The 17,410-nt window shown below is 39.6% G+C and overlaps 1 protein-coding gene across 2 annotated transcripts in view; it reads right to left on the bottom strand.

Moving 5' to 3' along the window:
• The window catches only part of Dh44-R1 (Diuretic hormone 44 receptor 1), a 29,186-nt gene that overhangs the window by 5,805 nt on the left and 5,971 nt on the right, over positions 1-17,410 (bottom strand). For both annotated transcript variants that reach the window (XM_046623220.2, XM_046623219.2), the window contains exons 2-3: positions 15,167-15,566; positions 69-258 (exon numbers count right to left, since the gene is read on the bottom strand). In XM_046623220.2, coding sequence (XP_046479176.1) covers positions 69-258; positions 15,167-15,437 — 461 coding nt within the window. In that variant the 5' untranslated portion in view covers positions 15,438-15,566. The remainder of the gene's footprint in view (positions 1-68; positions 259-15,166; positions 15,567-17,410) is intronic.

Here is a 17,410-nt window from a genome sequence, read left to right as displayed (position 1 = left end):
AGTGGCTGGATTATTCATCATACGTAAGCTGCGTGCGATTGTACACGTAGGTATATTATAATACTCACTTGTAGTACAAAAATATAGACACCGCGACGATGAGGGTGAAGAGGGAAAAGGAATATCCGATAAAGTATATCATCGTCATCATTTCGATACCAGGTGTTCCAGGCGGTGTCAAAATCGTGTTTTCACACGCCGTGTAATTCGAATATTTGTCCCACGTTCCGTTCGACCTACACCATCGGCTTGCGTTTTCTGAAATTTCAACACAAACATTTTACAGAATGAATTGTATCTGAATAAGTAGCGCCAATTACAATAAACTGAAAACGGAATGTCATAGAACAAGGTTCTGGAAACTTCCGTCAAAAATTCTGAGAGTGATGAATTTTTTGGATTCTAAACTGGCACTATTTTGAAACCGAAAGTTGAGAGATACTCAAAAAAATTGTGCCGTAGCACAATCCATCGAATAGATGGTTTTTTTTTCACAAATATTCGAATCGATTTTACTGTTCGTTCGGAATTTGGGAAATACGTAACCAGAGGCGATAGAAGTATCAAAAGTTTGGTGACACGTATCTACCGAATACTTGATGTATCACTGGAATTTCGTTGAAATCGATCAAGGCATTCCGCTGTAATTTAACAGACACGAAATAGGTGTCAATAAAAGTTGGAAAACCTGCCATTCGGTAACCAGAAGCGATAAAAACTTGAAAAATTTATGGCTAATCTCCTCCGAATGCTCGATTTTTCACCCAACTGTTATCGAAATCGATGAAACCGTCGTCCCGGCATTAAGTAGACAACATTTCCCGCATAGTAACAAAAACACGGACACACATGACGGAAAATGCTAGAAAATTATTGTACGAGTAATGAAACGTGTTTCCAAGTTTGAGAGAATTTTTTTTAATATATGTAATTTGGCTTAATTTTAATTACACTTCGTTGAATTTTGGAAACTCTCCGTTTCATTATGATACACGGCCTACCGTTTCAATCAAATTTATCTTCATTGACTTTAGTTGGAGCTTTAAAAGCTTTTCCCGAACCTCTTTTTGTTACACCTTTCCCAACCCCCGGACCCAGGATGGATCCTTAAACGTCGACGAAAAGCTTAAGCCATCAACTCCCTCTCTTTCAAGACTTAACCTGCTGGAAAATTGCCAGTATTGCGTAGATTTTCCGAGTCTTTGACATTTTCGCTGTATAAAAAAAAGTACCAATTTATCACGACGGGACGCGCAATAAATTCACAGCAATCCAATAACTGCCGCATGTATATTCGGTGGGTGGGCACGTGTACGAATTGCCTTATCCGGCAGGATTTCTGCTACTTTTCTTCCCTCGCGAAATTCCCTTACCTTTATCGGTTTTCCAGTTCTTATACTTGATTCAGTATTTGCTAAAAATAGAAAAAAAAAAAGAAAGAAAAAGTGCTCACTGAACCCTTACATCTTTTGAGCAAATATTTTCTCACTCGGCATTGTGTCCTCACGTGCTTTGTGACCACGGGTAATGGAATAAATGTAAGAATCTAGGTATGATTCATATTTTTATCATTTTCAAGCGAATTTTGATCCTTGTAGTAACATAATTTAAAGCAAAGCCAATTAAAAGTACAGAGAAGAGACAATAACTCGATTTTACAAAGAAGCATCGTAGAATAAAGTAAAAATTTCACTTCGTAGAGTGAAAAGAGGGAAATTCGATTATGGATATTGATTGAACGAAAATGGATAATATTTATGGTTTTCATTGCAAAATAATCGTACGTTGAGTAACTATCAAATTATTATATTCGAAAGCTACGAAGATCTCTTGAAAAATACGAAAATAGAAAATACTGGAATTACGAACGAAAGTTTAGATGTGTAATGGTTCAAAATTGCTAAAAATCTAGCAAAACTAGACTAAAAACAGAAGATAAATTAAACCCCCTTCAAATTCAATGAGTTTCTAGAAAATAATCTTTCGAATGAAGCGAGTCATCGCAGAGTAAATCCGAATAAATATACTGAATTCTCAATGATTTCGAAGCGATTGAAAACGAGCAACGATATTATCTTAGCTTTTGTTTAATCAGTGAAACGAGTAAAATGTAAATTAAAAAAAGCAATTTCGATTCAGAAAATAGATGAAATTCCCTGTCTCTTCAACCTCGTGATTTAAGTAAATTTGTAGGTACGTACATACATACATGCATAAAAACATCGGGAAACAATTCTTTTGGGAAATTTGTGTTACCCTTTAATTTCTTGAGATGTTTATCATTGAAACATCGCATTATTTTCGCGAGAAGAACCGGTTTTGTTTCAGCGGGTCGATGAGAAACGTGCGGTTGGTTCATTATCTCTTGTCACATCTGTTATCGGTTTTTTGTTTTGTTTCGTCTCGTAATCTTCTTCTCTTTTTCTTGTTTGCTTGGGTGGTTCTTTTTCATTTCTACCCCCAAAGCGGGTGAAGGTGCCGTATAATAGACTAGCTCGAATATAGGTATACGATATACTTATAGGAATAATACCGTGTCGTTCGGTCGGGTTACAGGCCTAATAGGGTCCCAGGGTGAGAAAACAAACGTGACCTCGATTTCGTCGAAGGAAGAACGTATAAAAGCCTTAGATGGTGAGAGAGAATTACAATCTGTCTTGCGCAGATTATATTCCCTGATGCTGCTTCAGAGACGCAAAAATCCCGTTGTCGGTAAATATTTTCTCACATTGTACTCAGCGATATTTAGCAATAGCTCGTGCAAAAACTGTGCCAGTAGTTATCACACCGTGTGTCCGTATTTATTTTATTCCTGCAAATAAACCAAGGAATTTTATCTCGTTGGATCTAGAGAATTGCAAAACTAAGCCATACATCCCAGATCCTTGTTATAATACTACTACTCGTCGTAAAGGTGCGGATTTTTTCTTCCATTAAGCGTATAACGTCCAAATAGTTGATTAATTTTTCTCAAAAATGATTAAAATTTACGAAAAGATATTTTCCTAAAAATCCATTTCTTTTTCATATTCTGAAACTTTCCGTTTCCCCGCAATTGTCTACACGTTTCAATATTAAATACGTACATTACTTGCGAGTAACGAGTTTTGCATATACAATTTTGGACATGTGCCGAAAGATGAGGCAGGTTTTATACGAGTTTCGTTCAGCCATTTGCGAAAAAAGTAAAAAAAAAAAGAAAAAAAACAACTAATCACACTTTCGAAACGTGCGCGCGAGAAAAAAAAAATAAATAACTCCCGTAATCTCTGAAGCTCCGCATCGATATTCTACAACGTCGAATGTTGTTAACGTACATACGTATACGATGTGAAAAAATAAAAAAATTGCGTGGTATATTTGTGACACGACGTCAGAGGCATCAGATGAAATGCCACTCAGCGAGACGTCATCAAGCGTGAGGAAGTTCGCGAGTGAGAGGGCGGGTAAAAAAATACAAGAAAATGAGACGTCGTATAAAATTTGAATACAACCCGAGCCGAGCATCCCGAGCCTTTGAAGATCGAATGTATTTCCAACGAGTATATCTCCTCCGTCTCTATACGTCTCATTTTTTTCCTCTTCTCTTATTCATGTTCCTCCTCTCTCAATTTCCATCAAATCAAAGACCCTTACCGGCCTGAAGAGGAATAATTTTTCCAAGAGAAATATTGTATATATATATACATATATATATACGAGTATATTTGCAGCAGAGCTATCTTATCGAGATAAAGATAAATTTTTTTCTCCAATTGTTGGTACAATTTTAAACTGACGCAAAGGGAAGGAGTAGAGAAATAAATAAAATCGTAATAACCCTGTGATATTTTTAGTCCTGATAACCTTTACACGCGGTGCCTTGTATACGAAGGAAAAAGAAAAAAATTAATACCCTCGGACAAATTTAAACACCTTTACTTGGCAAAAAGCAAATCCGCGCGGGGCTCGCGTAAGAGCTCGTATAATGAAGGCAATATACTCAGCTAAAGTAAGTATAAGGCATTGTAACAGCTTCTCCGGCACTTGATGTGTCGACTCGAATCAAATAATAAATTATCTCCGTAAAACAGCCCTGTGTAACACAGAGGCGGTTAATTTTATACACTCGTATAACCCGCGCCAATATATTATTAAGCCATCTGCAAATATCTTACGGTAGATAACGTTTCAAGATTAGGTATATACTCGTAGATATGACAATTTGACGGGAAATCAGAGGAATTATTATCGCTCGTGTCGTCACGCGTGTGCAAATTATGCGGCGTAAATGTTTGCAATACAACAAAGTTGATTTGATGTTTTTTTCCTTTTTTTTTTTTTGCGGATTGAGAAAATGGAATTAAAACGACAATCTGTACAACGGGTTCAGAGCAGGGCGTGAAATTACGTTTGACGCGACGATCATCAACCGGAAGTATCGCTAGAACCTACCAGGGGTATGAATAATTAACGAAGGCAAATATGCGCGGATTAATTGATCGAATTACACGCGAGCTCGGACGATGATACTATGTGAAAAAAGAAGGCTGTGCTGATGTAACGCAAACACCCGTGTAAAAGGCAGCAGAAGTAAACGGATGACACGACTCTTTTTTTTTTTTTTCAACGCGCAGAAATCGCGAGGGACTTCACAGTGATGCAAGCGCCGACTAAGCGAGCGGCATTATCCGCGGATGTATGTAAAAGGATGGTAAAAAGTGCGTCGGCATAAATCGTTTTAGTCTCCCCGCGTTATGCGGATTAATGGAACTGTTTTTCCCTACGGGGTTTTTTTTTTTTTTCTTTTCTTTTTATCATACTGCAGAGGACGAGAGATAGGTATGAACAGATAAACTTTTCAAATATTTCACCTTACGTAGATATAACTTTGACCTTGAGTTTGAATTATTCGGACGACGGCGGGAATGAAAATGGCCGCCGGCGTCGGCCCGCTTGGGGTTTTATTTTGGCGCTAGGTTCGTTTTCGATACATAAAAATATTCGAGTTATGCATAGCGGGAAGGAACATCACGGCAAGAATCGTTTGGACGTGATTTAACGACAACAAAAGCTTAAACACGCTAAAAATTTAACTAGAAACTAATTTCGCACGTGTGTTGCCTACGGTTAGGGACAGCAGCTTCAACTTACAATTGTACGAACGACTTTTCGAATATCTGTATAATTCAGCGTTGCAAATTGAATCCGTCGAGGTATAATGGACCGGGAAAATGATAGAGCCGGGCTGTACTTTTCCGGTGATCAACCCAAATAGATATAACCGTGAAACGCGGAGGGCTGTGTAAGCTGATCCCTTGAAAGTATTAATTAACGAATGAAAGCTGAGCGAATTACAAAGTTTCGGTCGGCGAACGATGAACGTACCGCGAGGCAGTTATCTGTAATTAAAAGTCTTAACTTTTCATTACCTACCATTTTCCAAACTCTTGTACCCGCTAAATCCTTTCGCATAAAGCTTCGATTAAATTAAGCCGCAGCGGCTATGGTAACACTTACTCCCGTCTCGTCGTTTACACATGTCTGCGTTTGAGCACACGGGCCATTACCCACAGATTATCTCCTAGTAGAGATAATATTATTTCTGTGAGTGTTGAATCTCTCTGATTATTACCGTATGCATAATGTTAATTATAATCTTATTACTCCGTGCGGGTTGCTACATTTTTTTCCATAACATTTCTCTATAAATCTGCACGATAATTCAGAATTGTCCAATTTTACTGACGGAGACTTTGGAAAATTTTCTCAAATACGAAACTCTGACGGAGTTGGTTGAATTCCATATTTTGTTTACTCGGTCAAAAATATCGTTGGCTGTCTAAAACTGTTCGAATCGTTAAAGATTAAAGTTTCCAAACTCTATGCGTTCGAAGATTTTCAAAATATGTTTGCAAAGAAAAATTCAAACTCGAACGGTTCTCTTTTTCACCCTTCTAGGAGCATTATTTTATTTTTCAACCGGGTTAAACGTTACTTTAAAAAAGAAAAAAAAGGAAATCTTTTTTCTCTCAGAGCCTGGAGAAACTTTTCCATATACAAAAAACGGAAACTTGGGGAGGAGAACTTTTTCACCTGGAGTATCATCCCTTCGACATCGTTTACCTTTTGCGTGAGTAGAAAACATTCGCTTTTACGTGGCGTGCAGCCGTATGCATCACGCGAATACACATTAAACAGAGCTAAGTGTAGCATTTGTTCAGGTAATTAACGAGCAAAACCACGCGGATACCCGCCGAGCCACTTTAATACGGACCCGGATTGAAGTCAATCCCTCGCAAAGAGTATAGTTTGCCTTGGCCAAATAACAAATTATAATAACATTTTGTGTACATATGAACGAGAAGATTTGATTAAACGAAACCGTAACCGGAGTACGCTTTCAACGTCGAATGTATTCCCAGCTGAGGTAGCCATTTCATTTTTTTTTTTTGTTTGGTAAAATTTCAGTTAAAAAAATTTCGTACGAGATCCGAAGTTGATTGAACAAAATTCTCCGAAAGCTTCGATAAATTTTAGGGAGGTTTTAAAGTCGTTCGAAAATCCGAACACGATGAAATACAGAAATTCTAACAAAAGACAGGATTTTTTTTTTTTAGGCATCTATGCCTGAGGTTAGATTCGAAAATTGAATATACCCTGAAAGCCTAAATTCCGAAACATAATTTTAGTACGAACGGTGAGTGTTTGTTTTTTTTTTTTTTTTGTTTTTTTTTTTTTGGTGGTGTTTTTTCTTCTACTTTTTGTATTATTCAACGTAAATTGAATAAAGAAACTTCGAGCACCGCATTTGCATTTAAAAACAATTATTTTCATTCCACTAAAAAATTTCCTTTAAATTAATTTCGCCGTTGAATATCTCTTTACAATTTTATACGCTTATGAGAAAGAAAAATTCTATTATTTCCGAATTTTCACAGTGCGATTGTGAGGGAAAATTTTTCACCAGTAGGGAGCTGTAAACATGTATGAAAGGAACACACAGAGCGATCGCACTCAAAGGAAAAGAAAAAAGGCAAGAAGAAAAGAAGAAAAGAATCGTGAAACGTATCAGCAAAAATTTACGAGTATACAACGAGTTTGCGAATTCTTTTTCGGCTCGAGTCCTTAGTCGAGTACTAAAGATACCGGTGCCCGGAACGTTTGGGGAAACTCAAGGAATACTTGGAGCACGTTAAGGATACACGAGACGTACAATCAGGTCAGAAAAATGCTGAAATGAATACGTGATAAAATAAAAGTTTAAAAGTGTGTCACTGAAGCTTGTTTATTTATATCTAAGTAATAAAGTCTCCGTAACAGAAAAAACAATTTTAAAAAATGTTGAGGAAAAATAATTAATTTTATGATACAGTTTAACGATCTCTCGAAAAAATTCAGTCAAATTTTGGATGGTATATTTCCTGTTGGATCATGAGTTATGTCATTTGTAAACGAGAATGATTATGCATAGCAGGTCATTTTCACCAAGTAAAAAATATGCTCAAGAAAAAAACCTTAACTTATCCCGGACGATTTCTAGGGAATTATTGATTTATGATCAAAATGAGGGATTTCTGTTAATTCAATCGAACTTTGCATATTTTTCTAAATTCTTTATCGATAACCTATACTTTTCTTTCCGATCAAGAAATATATTTTTCCGAGTTTAAAGCGGACGTGGTCCAGAGTATATTTTGCAATGACATAATACGATTATTGCTATAACTATTGTTACAGCGATTTTCATACACCTATGTGATCTCGAAGACGGTTGAATAAAATCATATCGACCGAACGACTAATCAGAAACGACTATATGTGAATAAAAACGAGCTTCAATAACGACGCAAAATTTTGATCCGCACACTTGACGCAGTCAATAATATATCCTCCAGTAATTGAATTACTTTGTAAGGCGATGAAAATTTGACCCGAAAAATGCTGTGTTTACGGCTTATTTTTATTGGATTGCAGCCGGCTTCGGTAGCACTTTTTCAGCGACGCTTTCGTATCGACAGATTTTAGCCCCGACTGTACACATCCCAGACCTCCCTAACTCGGTATAATATAAGCATTATTGAATCATAACGTAGACATGCATTACGTGCCGGAGGGTTGAAGTAGCCGCGAGTAATGAACTCGAGGAAATTTCGGTTCCTTTGGGCCGCGGTTTGAGCCCCTTACCCGTCGTGCCTGCAATATTCCACTCAAAATAGGTCTGAATTAAAACTATTCGGGACATGGCTGCATGTTTGTGTGCAGTGATTTCCGGCCCTTGGGAACTAAAATCTGAAATCATTTTTGAGCTGCACGGTCGGCGTTTCGAGAAAACAGCAAAATTTTGCGTTCTTTACGCTTTTCTCAAAAACTGCTATCGATAGATGTAAAATGACCTTACCATTGTGTAGGGCGGGAAATTCTACATCGAAATATGTCCTCATTTGTCGGAAACGGAGTCGGATTAACAAATTGATAATAAAGAAATTTTACTTATCGACGGCACCTGGGGAATTTTTGTGAAATGATTCGGTTTTTCGCCATTTGTTAACCCGAATCCGTTTCCAACATATGAGGACATGATTCGTTGTGGAATTTTCCGCTCTACGCGATAGTCAAGTCATTTTTCATACATCGATAGCATTTTTTGTTGAGAAAAAAGAAATTCTATTTATCGACGGCATCTGGGGAATTTTCGTGAAATAATTTCTTTTTTCTCAATTTCTTAACCCGACTCCATTTCCGACACATGAGGACATAAGTCGGTGTAGAATTTTTCGCTCTACACGATGGTCAAGTTATTTTTTATCTATCGATAGCAGTTTTTGATAAAAACGCAAAAAACGTCAAATTTTACTGTTTTCTCAAAACGCCGGCTACGCAGCTCAAAATTGACTTCGGATTTGAATTCCTGCGGGTCGAAAACCCCTGTACACAAAAATGCAGCCGTATCCCGATCATTTTTAATTCAGACCTATTTTGACATGGTCTATAAGTCGCGAAGAGGATTTGAAACACCGAGCTTCAAAAATTTGTGTGAGTGCAGATGGCAAAAACACAACGAAACCCAACCGAGGAGCAAAATTATCTCCGAAGTTTACCACCGGACTGAATACATTTATCGGGGTATTTCGGTGTGCAGGGACCTGTACGGATGAGCTTGCAGAAATCGCGCAGATTTGTTCGAGCGAAATTCAGCGAGCACCAAGGGATCCCAGCAGCGGTGATGGATGAAAATTAGTGTAACGTTCTACTACAGGGTTATCAATTCTTAATGAACTTGGGTAAGCTTTGCTGATAAACAATTCATCTCGGCCTCTGCAGTCGTTATGATACCGACTCCATATTTTTCCCATTACCATGCTCCCGCTCTCTTCTGTTCCGTAAGTACCTACTTGTTCATATATTATATACTCGAACCTTTGTATAGTGTACCCGTAACATCCAACCGCCGGAAATTACAAAAGACCTCGAGGTACGAGGACTTTGCAAATAGTGAGCAAAGCTCGCATCTTTCAGCTGGACTAAGCTTCTCTATCATATCATATTCACCCTGGGAAATCATTATTAATTGATTAACAGAGTCACGAGACGATAGAATTTAATTTGTAGGTATACCTGATGTTTCGATATCATCAAAGGCTCGATCGTAAAGGCTTCCAATATGATCAGAGAATGGATCGATGTGACGTGTTAGCCGCAATGTTACCACCGTTGGTACCGTCGAATGGTTTACCGTGCAATTCGTATTTGCTTATCGGAAATTCGTCACTGAAACTCGATCTTTTACTAGTGGTATGGTAGGTATATTATATGAGAAGTGTTCGATCAAGCTTGACTGATCGGAACTTATGACGCATCGTATGTCTTTCCTACTATACTTGTGTATTATGTACGCATGAGAGTCGAGTCGCAGTAGCCTGACCATCCAAATTTTCCGTAGCGTTTTCGAAACAAAAAAAAGTAGAAAAAAAATAAAACAACATAAATCTAAACGACTTTCAGAAGCATATATCTCTTACGTACCTATGAAGGAATAAATTTCGCATCTTTGCGAGAAAGTTAAGCGTCTATATTTCACTCACAATATCGCACGGACGGTTGTAAAGAAAAACTATATATATATATATATGTATGTATATAGATATGAAATAAAACATACGCGGCAAACTTATGCCAAGTTTGAAATTGATCTTCTTCCTCCCCCCCCCCCCCCCCCCCGCGCATTTTCACGTATACTATACCTATGTGCATACATTCTCTTAAATCGTTTATTCTGCTCGTGTACTTTGCCAGCGGGGTAAAAGGGATGCAACGGGTATATAACGCTGCAACGAGCATGAGTAACGAGGGAAAAACATTATCGAACTAGCTGGCTGTGCAAGGAAGCTGTTTATACCGGAGGTAATGTTTAACCCGTACCTCGGTTTAGAGTTTCAAGCATTCTCGAGTTTGCATAACTGTGCGGCACTAGTTAATTCGCTAGTGCAATCTAAGCTGCCAAGAGCGATATAACTGCCTGGTACATCAGAGGTTCGTTTCTGTATAAACAAAAACAGTTCCATTAATTGCAGGAGGTCGACTTGACTCGCAATATCTCAAGGATAAACGGGCTGAATCAAAGATCATCTTACGAAAAGTGGAAAACAAGTCCGAGCACATCGAAATCGTGTAAAAATCACCAGAGTTCAGTGTTCAATCGTTTCGAACATCCTAATGATAACACCTTGATACACCAATTGTCGATATCTTAGCTTGTGGCGTTCAAATTTCTCTCAGAATCTTTTCCGTTACATTTTGTAGAGAGATTTTTTAACTCTTTCAGTCACGCGTTTATTTTTTTTTTTTTGGACACGGAATTGAGTGCAATTATACGACGTACCCTGTGTATTTTTCTACGCTGAATGAAAATTTAATCAAATTAAAAACCATCCCTAAAATGGGGTAAGAACGTAATGAATTATCAACGTTATTTCAGACGGTATTCTTGAATGAGACTTGTACGAACATTTACTTTGAGACAATATAACCTTAGGCAGAGAATATGTGCAACCTCCCATACTATCTGCATGCACCCACGAGGAGGGTAAAAACTACCCCTATGCATTGAATTTTCATCTCTGTTTGTCAACCAATGAATTCGAAGCTTTTTTAGTATACGTTTATTATCAGATTTCACCGCCAACGAATTACATTCACGAAAATACGTTTTTTTTTTTTTTCTCTTTTGCATATGTTTATTTATAACAATTATAAACAATTATGGATTCGCAAAAAATCCTAATCATTCCAAAGTTTAAGGTATTTTTTTCATTAGTTGAAAATGCAAAAAAAATTCAGGATTTTGCATGGAATATGACAAAGAAGGACAAAAAAAAGAAAAAAAAAAGAAAAGAAAAAGAGTTGAACGATTCTTTCCATTTTCATAACTGTCGATTCCAACGGTCCGATCGATTCATCCCTAATCCTAGCCGATACGACGAAGGTGGGCGAGGAACGAAACCGTCGTTGGAATTCTTCGCTGCAGGGGTTGGTGTGAGCTGGTTATATAACCGTTCTTTCTCATCCTCCTTATTTTTTTTTTTTTTTCTGATTCATTTAATTTTTTCCCCTCCGTATTTCCATTTGTAACAGAAGAACCACCGCGCCGTCTTTCCCCGAGGCTTGTCTGGTTACGTGTGCGATTTCCTTTCTCCAGATAAGAGAGAGAGCGAGAAGATCCCAACCCAAGGCTCTTTCTTTCGAGTATAAATTACTTTGCTCCGAGCACACAATCTCCTCATCTCCTCCTCCTCCTCCTCCTCTTTCCCCTCTTCGGTTACCTTGCACGATGCCCACAGAGTTATCTGTTAGCCACCGCCTCCAACGAGGCCAGCAGCCTCCTCCAATCAACTTGACGCTCCTTTACGGAAAGCACTTTTGTCATTAAACCCCGTGAACTGGTTGCGCCTAATTTTTAGTGTACAAAAGAAGAACGCGGAGGAAAAAAAGGAAGATAAAGAAGAAGAGGAAGGGGAAGAGGAGGAAAAACGGAGACGGAGCAAAGCTCGCTCGGCGCTCTTGTGTACCTACTTAGCAGACGTTAAATGGACCTCATTTACCTCGATCCTTGGTAAAGAGGCCTTTTCCTACCGCGAACACCCCGCGGACGCTATTTATAGCGACAATAGAGCCAAAGCGTTGACCGTCGAGCTTTTTTTATTCGATAATAATGAACGGGCTATCATTTCTACCGCCATGGTTGGACAGAGGCTACCCGGCGCATCAATTCCGCCTGTAATTAACGGCCTCGCGGCCGGGGGTTGACCGAGTTTAGGAAGGGCACTTATCCCTGATTACATCAAACACAGATTCTCTCTCCGATATTACCTCGCGATACCGGCAAACAGGTCAGACCATTTTACGAACGGACTCTCATTTTTATTTCCTCCTATTTTTACCCCTTCGGTCAGGAACCGTGTTCAGACAGTCTGCGGTTACTGGTGGAACGTAACGCGATACATGAAAGGAAAGTGAAAACTCTTTTTCGCTTCCGAAGTACGGTCGACAAAGGTAAATAACAAATGCCAACCCTTTTGCTTCTCGAGTTTTAAATTGAGGAGAGTATAGGGAGGATGGTCGACTCCACCAAATGGGTATACTCGACATCGACGACCCTTCACGGGTCTCAAACGGCGTATCATGGCGAGAGGTTTGATGTACAAAACAAGACTTTGAGGACGTGGTTGGTTAACGCCTCGAGCCAACTCGAGAAACATTCGATTCACGAAGACCGAAGCATTACGTTAAGCTGGTTGTGGTACAAGTTTGTCAGAAGCTCAGACCCTGGTATCTCGTAGAGGTAGATTCGGTGTAGATTTAAGTCCGTATCGTCGGAGACAAGGCGTTACGTCCGTCAATTACGTAGGTAGGTATACACAGTTTTCATCCCCGAAGGAGACCAACGCGTTTTCGCCAGACCATGGATACCATTAAAGCGGAACGTCGAGCAGTGCGGGGTAGGGAAGTCGAAAAGCGGTACGAACGACGTCACGGAAACGAGAATCGAACCCAAGACACTACGTGTATACGTACACGTATACAAACGTATCCTGGCAAATATCGTAATTGAATTTCGCCGACGTTTGATGCCGGAGCAAAGATACGACGACGTCCTTTTCGTTGTAGATGCTTTTTCGCCAAAATTAACAATCCCTCTTCCTATAGTCGTCAAAGCGGACGGTTTCAATTTGTACGAAACATAATGGATACCGCTAGGCACGACGACCTCCTGACCTCGTACCTATTATCATCGTCGAAATTTTCTGTCCCGTTGTGCTGTACGCACTTAATAAGTATCCCTGAAGGACGAGCTTTGTGGGTAGCGTTTGTAGGTCGATGATGAGTGGCTGAACGATTCGCGGATATTCTCGTCCACCCTTCCAGCCCCTCTGCGTGTGCTTGCCAGTGTGACTGACGCGAGAGTTTGTCGAGAAAGTTCACCGCTCAGGCCGTTTGATGTTGGATAAACTGTTCCACCCCCGTCTATTACACGTGTATTGCTGGTGGATCCTTTTTACACATGCACAGGAACGAATGCGAGCAATATATGGTATGTTCAGCCCGTTAATTACGCCACCGCGTACCTATGGCGATACTCTCACCCCTTTGGGGTCATTTACTGACTACTTCGAATTCGGCACCCGGCCAAATTAACAAATTCCAAAACGACGGACTCGCGTTTTTCTCTTTTTTGTTTTGTTTTTCCAATTCGATAAAAATTTCCGAGATTACGTTCAACGTGTATCGTCAAGGTTCGTGTATGGGTATTATTGATCCCGTAATAAAAATGAAATTAACCTACCAAGGTTTTCCCGCGAGTCTACCGTATACGCTCGAAATTCATCGTCGATAGATATAATTAGAAGGCGGGATTAATTATATACCGCGGAGTGAAACTAAATTGTATTATACGCTGTACCTCGTAAACAAATAACGGTTATTTTTTTTTTTTTTTTTTTTTAAATCTTTTATTATCGTCTGTATTATATTTGCGATACAGGGGTTAAATGGTAGATGGAGAAAAATGATGAATAAGAAAATGGAAACGAAAAAATTTAAGAGAAAGAAAAAAGGTGTGAGATATGAAAGAAAAAACTACAGACGGTTATTGTCAGTGTGAAATCGCGTGGCAGAGATTTTGCCCCATTTTTATGTCACTTCGACAAACAAGAACGAAAAAAATAATGTAATAAAACGATCCGGTGACCCGTGAGTCGGGGTGAATGAAAAAAAAAAAAAAAAGTTACCCTGCCACCGTGCGATTGCATCGATTTACAACAAAATTGCAACAACATTAATACTCCAATATTAATACGCGTGCAAATAAGCGGCAAGGTAGATTTTGTAAAAAAAAAAAAATTGCAGTCATTACCGCGATGCGTTTGAAGTACGTTGAAAAAATTAGGTTTAATTTTGTATTCTGAAGTAAAATTAGTCGTTACTATTGGCGTGCTTTGATATTTATATATATATGCAAGACTAAAGTTAGACACCCTAAATTAAATCCAAACTTTTGTTTTGGTTCTACCGTCCGAAATATGTCCGGACGTAAATCCGACGCGTAGGGTAGCGAAAAAAAAAAAACAAAAATCCCCGGTGTCTCGACAGAAAAAACATTTCCGCAGACCATGGAATTTCCGGCATTCAGAATACGCTATCCGATTCTCCCCTTTCCAGCATTCTTCGCCTCTCTCGAGAACGAAACAAAACATACCGACCCTCATCACCCCGCTAACTGTTCGTGAAAAAACGAAAACAAAAAAAAAAAAACAAAACGTAAAAAAACTCATATATCCACTGGTACACCATCATTGTTTCAACTCGATGATCAATTAAAAAAAGAAAAAGACGTAACTAGATTTACCGGCTCCTGTTCACTGACCTCTATGGGAAAGAGAACAAGTGGTTGAGTATGGTACAACGTATCCATGCACACGGATACATGGACATAGATCGTAAAAGCCTTGACGCAACACAAATGACATTAATTTGCATCGGAAGACGTCGTGCCACCACAACGAGGCCTGGAGGCCACGATAACTCGTAAAACGACACTCAACCGCGCGTCACTGTCCGTCCAATTGGACTGCAGCTAATACCAGATCGAGGAAAGATCGGGGGCTAAAAGAATTCATATCATACTTACGGGTCTTGTCGTACTGGATACCATTGAGCTCCTCGAAGCATGGTAAGGTGGCTAGGCTTCCGGGGGGTGTGCGAGGCCAGCATAAAAGAGAATCCCAGTCGACTTCGCACTCCGGTTCGTGCTGGGTATGTTCCTGACGTCGGTACTTCTCCAACGAGCATTTCACCTCCTCGGTAATCAGCGAGTCATTCAGCTCGTTGATGTAGTTGAGAACGTTGAGTACGTAGTTGACCTCTACGGGCATGGTGCCGTTAACCGAAACACCCTCCATCGTCCTCTCTCTCTCTATATCTATCTCACGGTGATCCCTCAGTCTTCTCGACCCTCGACGCGTCGACGAACGGTGCACCGGCGGTACCTAACCTTCCCCAGATCACCTTGGTCTCCTGGGCTCGTTCATCTGCGGCATGAGATCACCGGGTCAAAGGTCCTCCTGGTAGTTGGGAACGGGGCTAAGGTGGCGGTGATGGTGTCTACTGTGACTTTCTGGAGTAAGGGATGCGGAAAACCGTCGGAGTCTGCACATTCAGGAGCGTCGTCACCCGGCGCGGACTTATCTCCCGAAGGCATGACTCCTCTCGTCGACGGATCGCGAGGAACAAACCGCTCCTCCGTCGACGGGATCCAGCCGACGGATGTGCCGATATGGATTTTCGCCTACCAACGTTCAAGCCCGATGCTTGTGTGCCAGCAACGCCGTTCTCGCTGTTTATCAACCAGAGCATGCGCGAAACCCACGCGGGGACAACGATGCGCCCATCCCCGAGTATCCCAAGGAGTAACGCACTCCTTGTCCCGATCGTCATCCACCACCCTCGATGACACTGTACCCACCCCCGGCTTTTACCAACTCGGTAACGGGCTGAGAGGGACCGGGTTTTGTGTCCAAGCTCACGTTTCGTCTCGTTTTCCCAAGAGACGAGGGAACGATGACGGTACTTTGAACGATTTTCAAACGTCGAAGGCACGTCGAGATGCGTTGTGCCTTTATACCGGAAACGAGACGGAACCGCGGTTTAAAGACGTATCGTGTGTTTCGGGACCAATGGGGTTTAAATTTAGGAAAACAGATTGCCAAACGATATGTAAATTATGCTGGCGTAAGGATGCGTTTTTATTTTTAACAAACTATTTTCATTGTTTAAGAATTACTCCGAAGGAGTTGTAGTATAACTTTACGAAATATCATGCAAGTATATTTTCCGTCAATTTATACAGTTTACTGGACTTAAGACACTCCTTCTTAACTTATCAAAGATCATTGAACATTGAAAACTTTACAAACGAACTTTAACTTCGTAATTAAGTTCTGATAAGTTTTATAGGGAAACCAGCCCTTTGACGTGAAACATAATCAAAAAAAAAAAAAGAAATAGGAAATCATGGACCAAGATCGGAATAGCTCGGTAATTAATATTCTTCAATTAAGTTGCGTTATATGAAGCAATTCGCATGTTCTGTTAAATTTTCATCGATATCAGCTCATTTTGTTCTCAAATGAATTCTTCACAAATCAAGTCACATGGATTTTCGATCAAATATTCAATACCTACATATTTACATCTAATATTCATTTATTATAATCTATAACACAATTTATTATAATATTACCTATAAACCTGTATTGATTTGACATAAGTTAGTTTTTTTCTGCCGATAGAAGAGCTTAAGAAAAAATTCAATTTCGACAATTTGTAGAATAAGTCATTCGCGAACAAAATAATCTGTGATATATTGAAACTGGATGTGTGGTGAAGTTTCTTCTTAAAAAAAAAAAAAAGAAAAAGTAGCCGATTGCGACGCATGAAAAGTTATTGATAACTGATCACTTTCCGAGCAAATCCATTGTCGTTTTCTTCTTTTTTTCCTATCTTTTGCACCTTCGTATTTAGGGGATATTGTTTTGACATAACTCAATTTATTTAACCTCAGTTGCATTGGACTTCGGTCTTCATATTTCGCTAATTTTACGGTTGAATATTATTTTAACCGTACCGTAAACCTTACGCATCCTCAATATTGACAATGGGAGGAAAAAACCCACAACTCGGAGTCTTTTCGGGGATAATAGCGGTTTGGTCTGAATAACTTCGGTCTTCAAACACGCAAGAAAAACTGCAAACTGACAGACAGTAGATATTGAAATTTTTTCGAGGGACGGTGGGCAGAATTTTTAACTCGCTTCACTATACGGAGGTAATTCTCTGCGGACTAAACAAACTAATCCTTCAACATTACGGACAG

Source organism: Neodiprion pinetum, chromosome 4 (assembly GCF_021155775.2).
Source record: "Neodiprion pinetum isolate iyNeoPine1 chromosome 4, iyNeoPine1.2, whole genome shotgun sequence".
In the NCBI taxonomy this organism is placed as follows: domain Eukaryota; kingdom Metazoa; phylum Arthropoda; class Insecta; order Hymenoptera; family Diprionidae; genus Neodiprion; species Neodiprion pinetum.
This window is presented reverse-complemented; position numbering and strand designations above follow the sequence as displayed.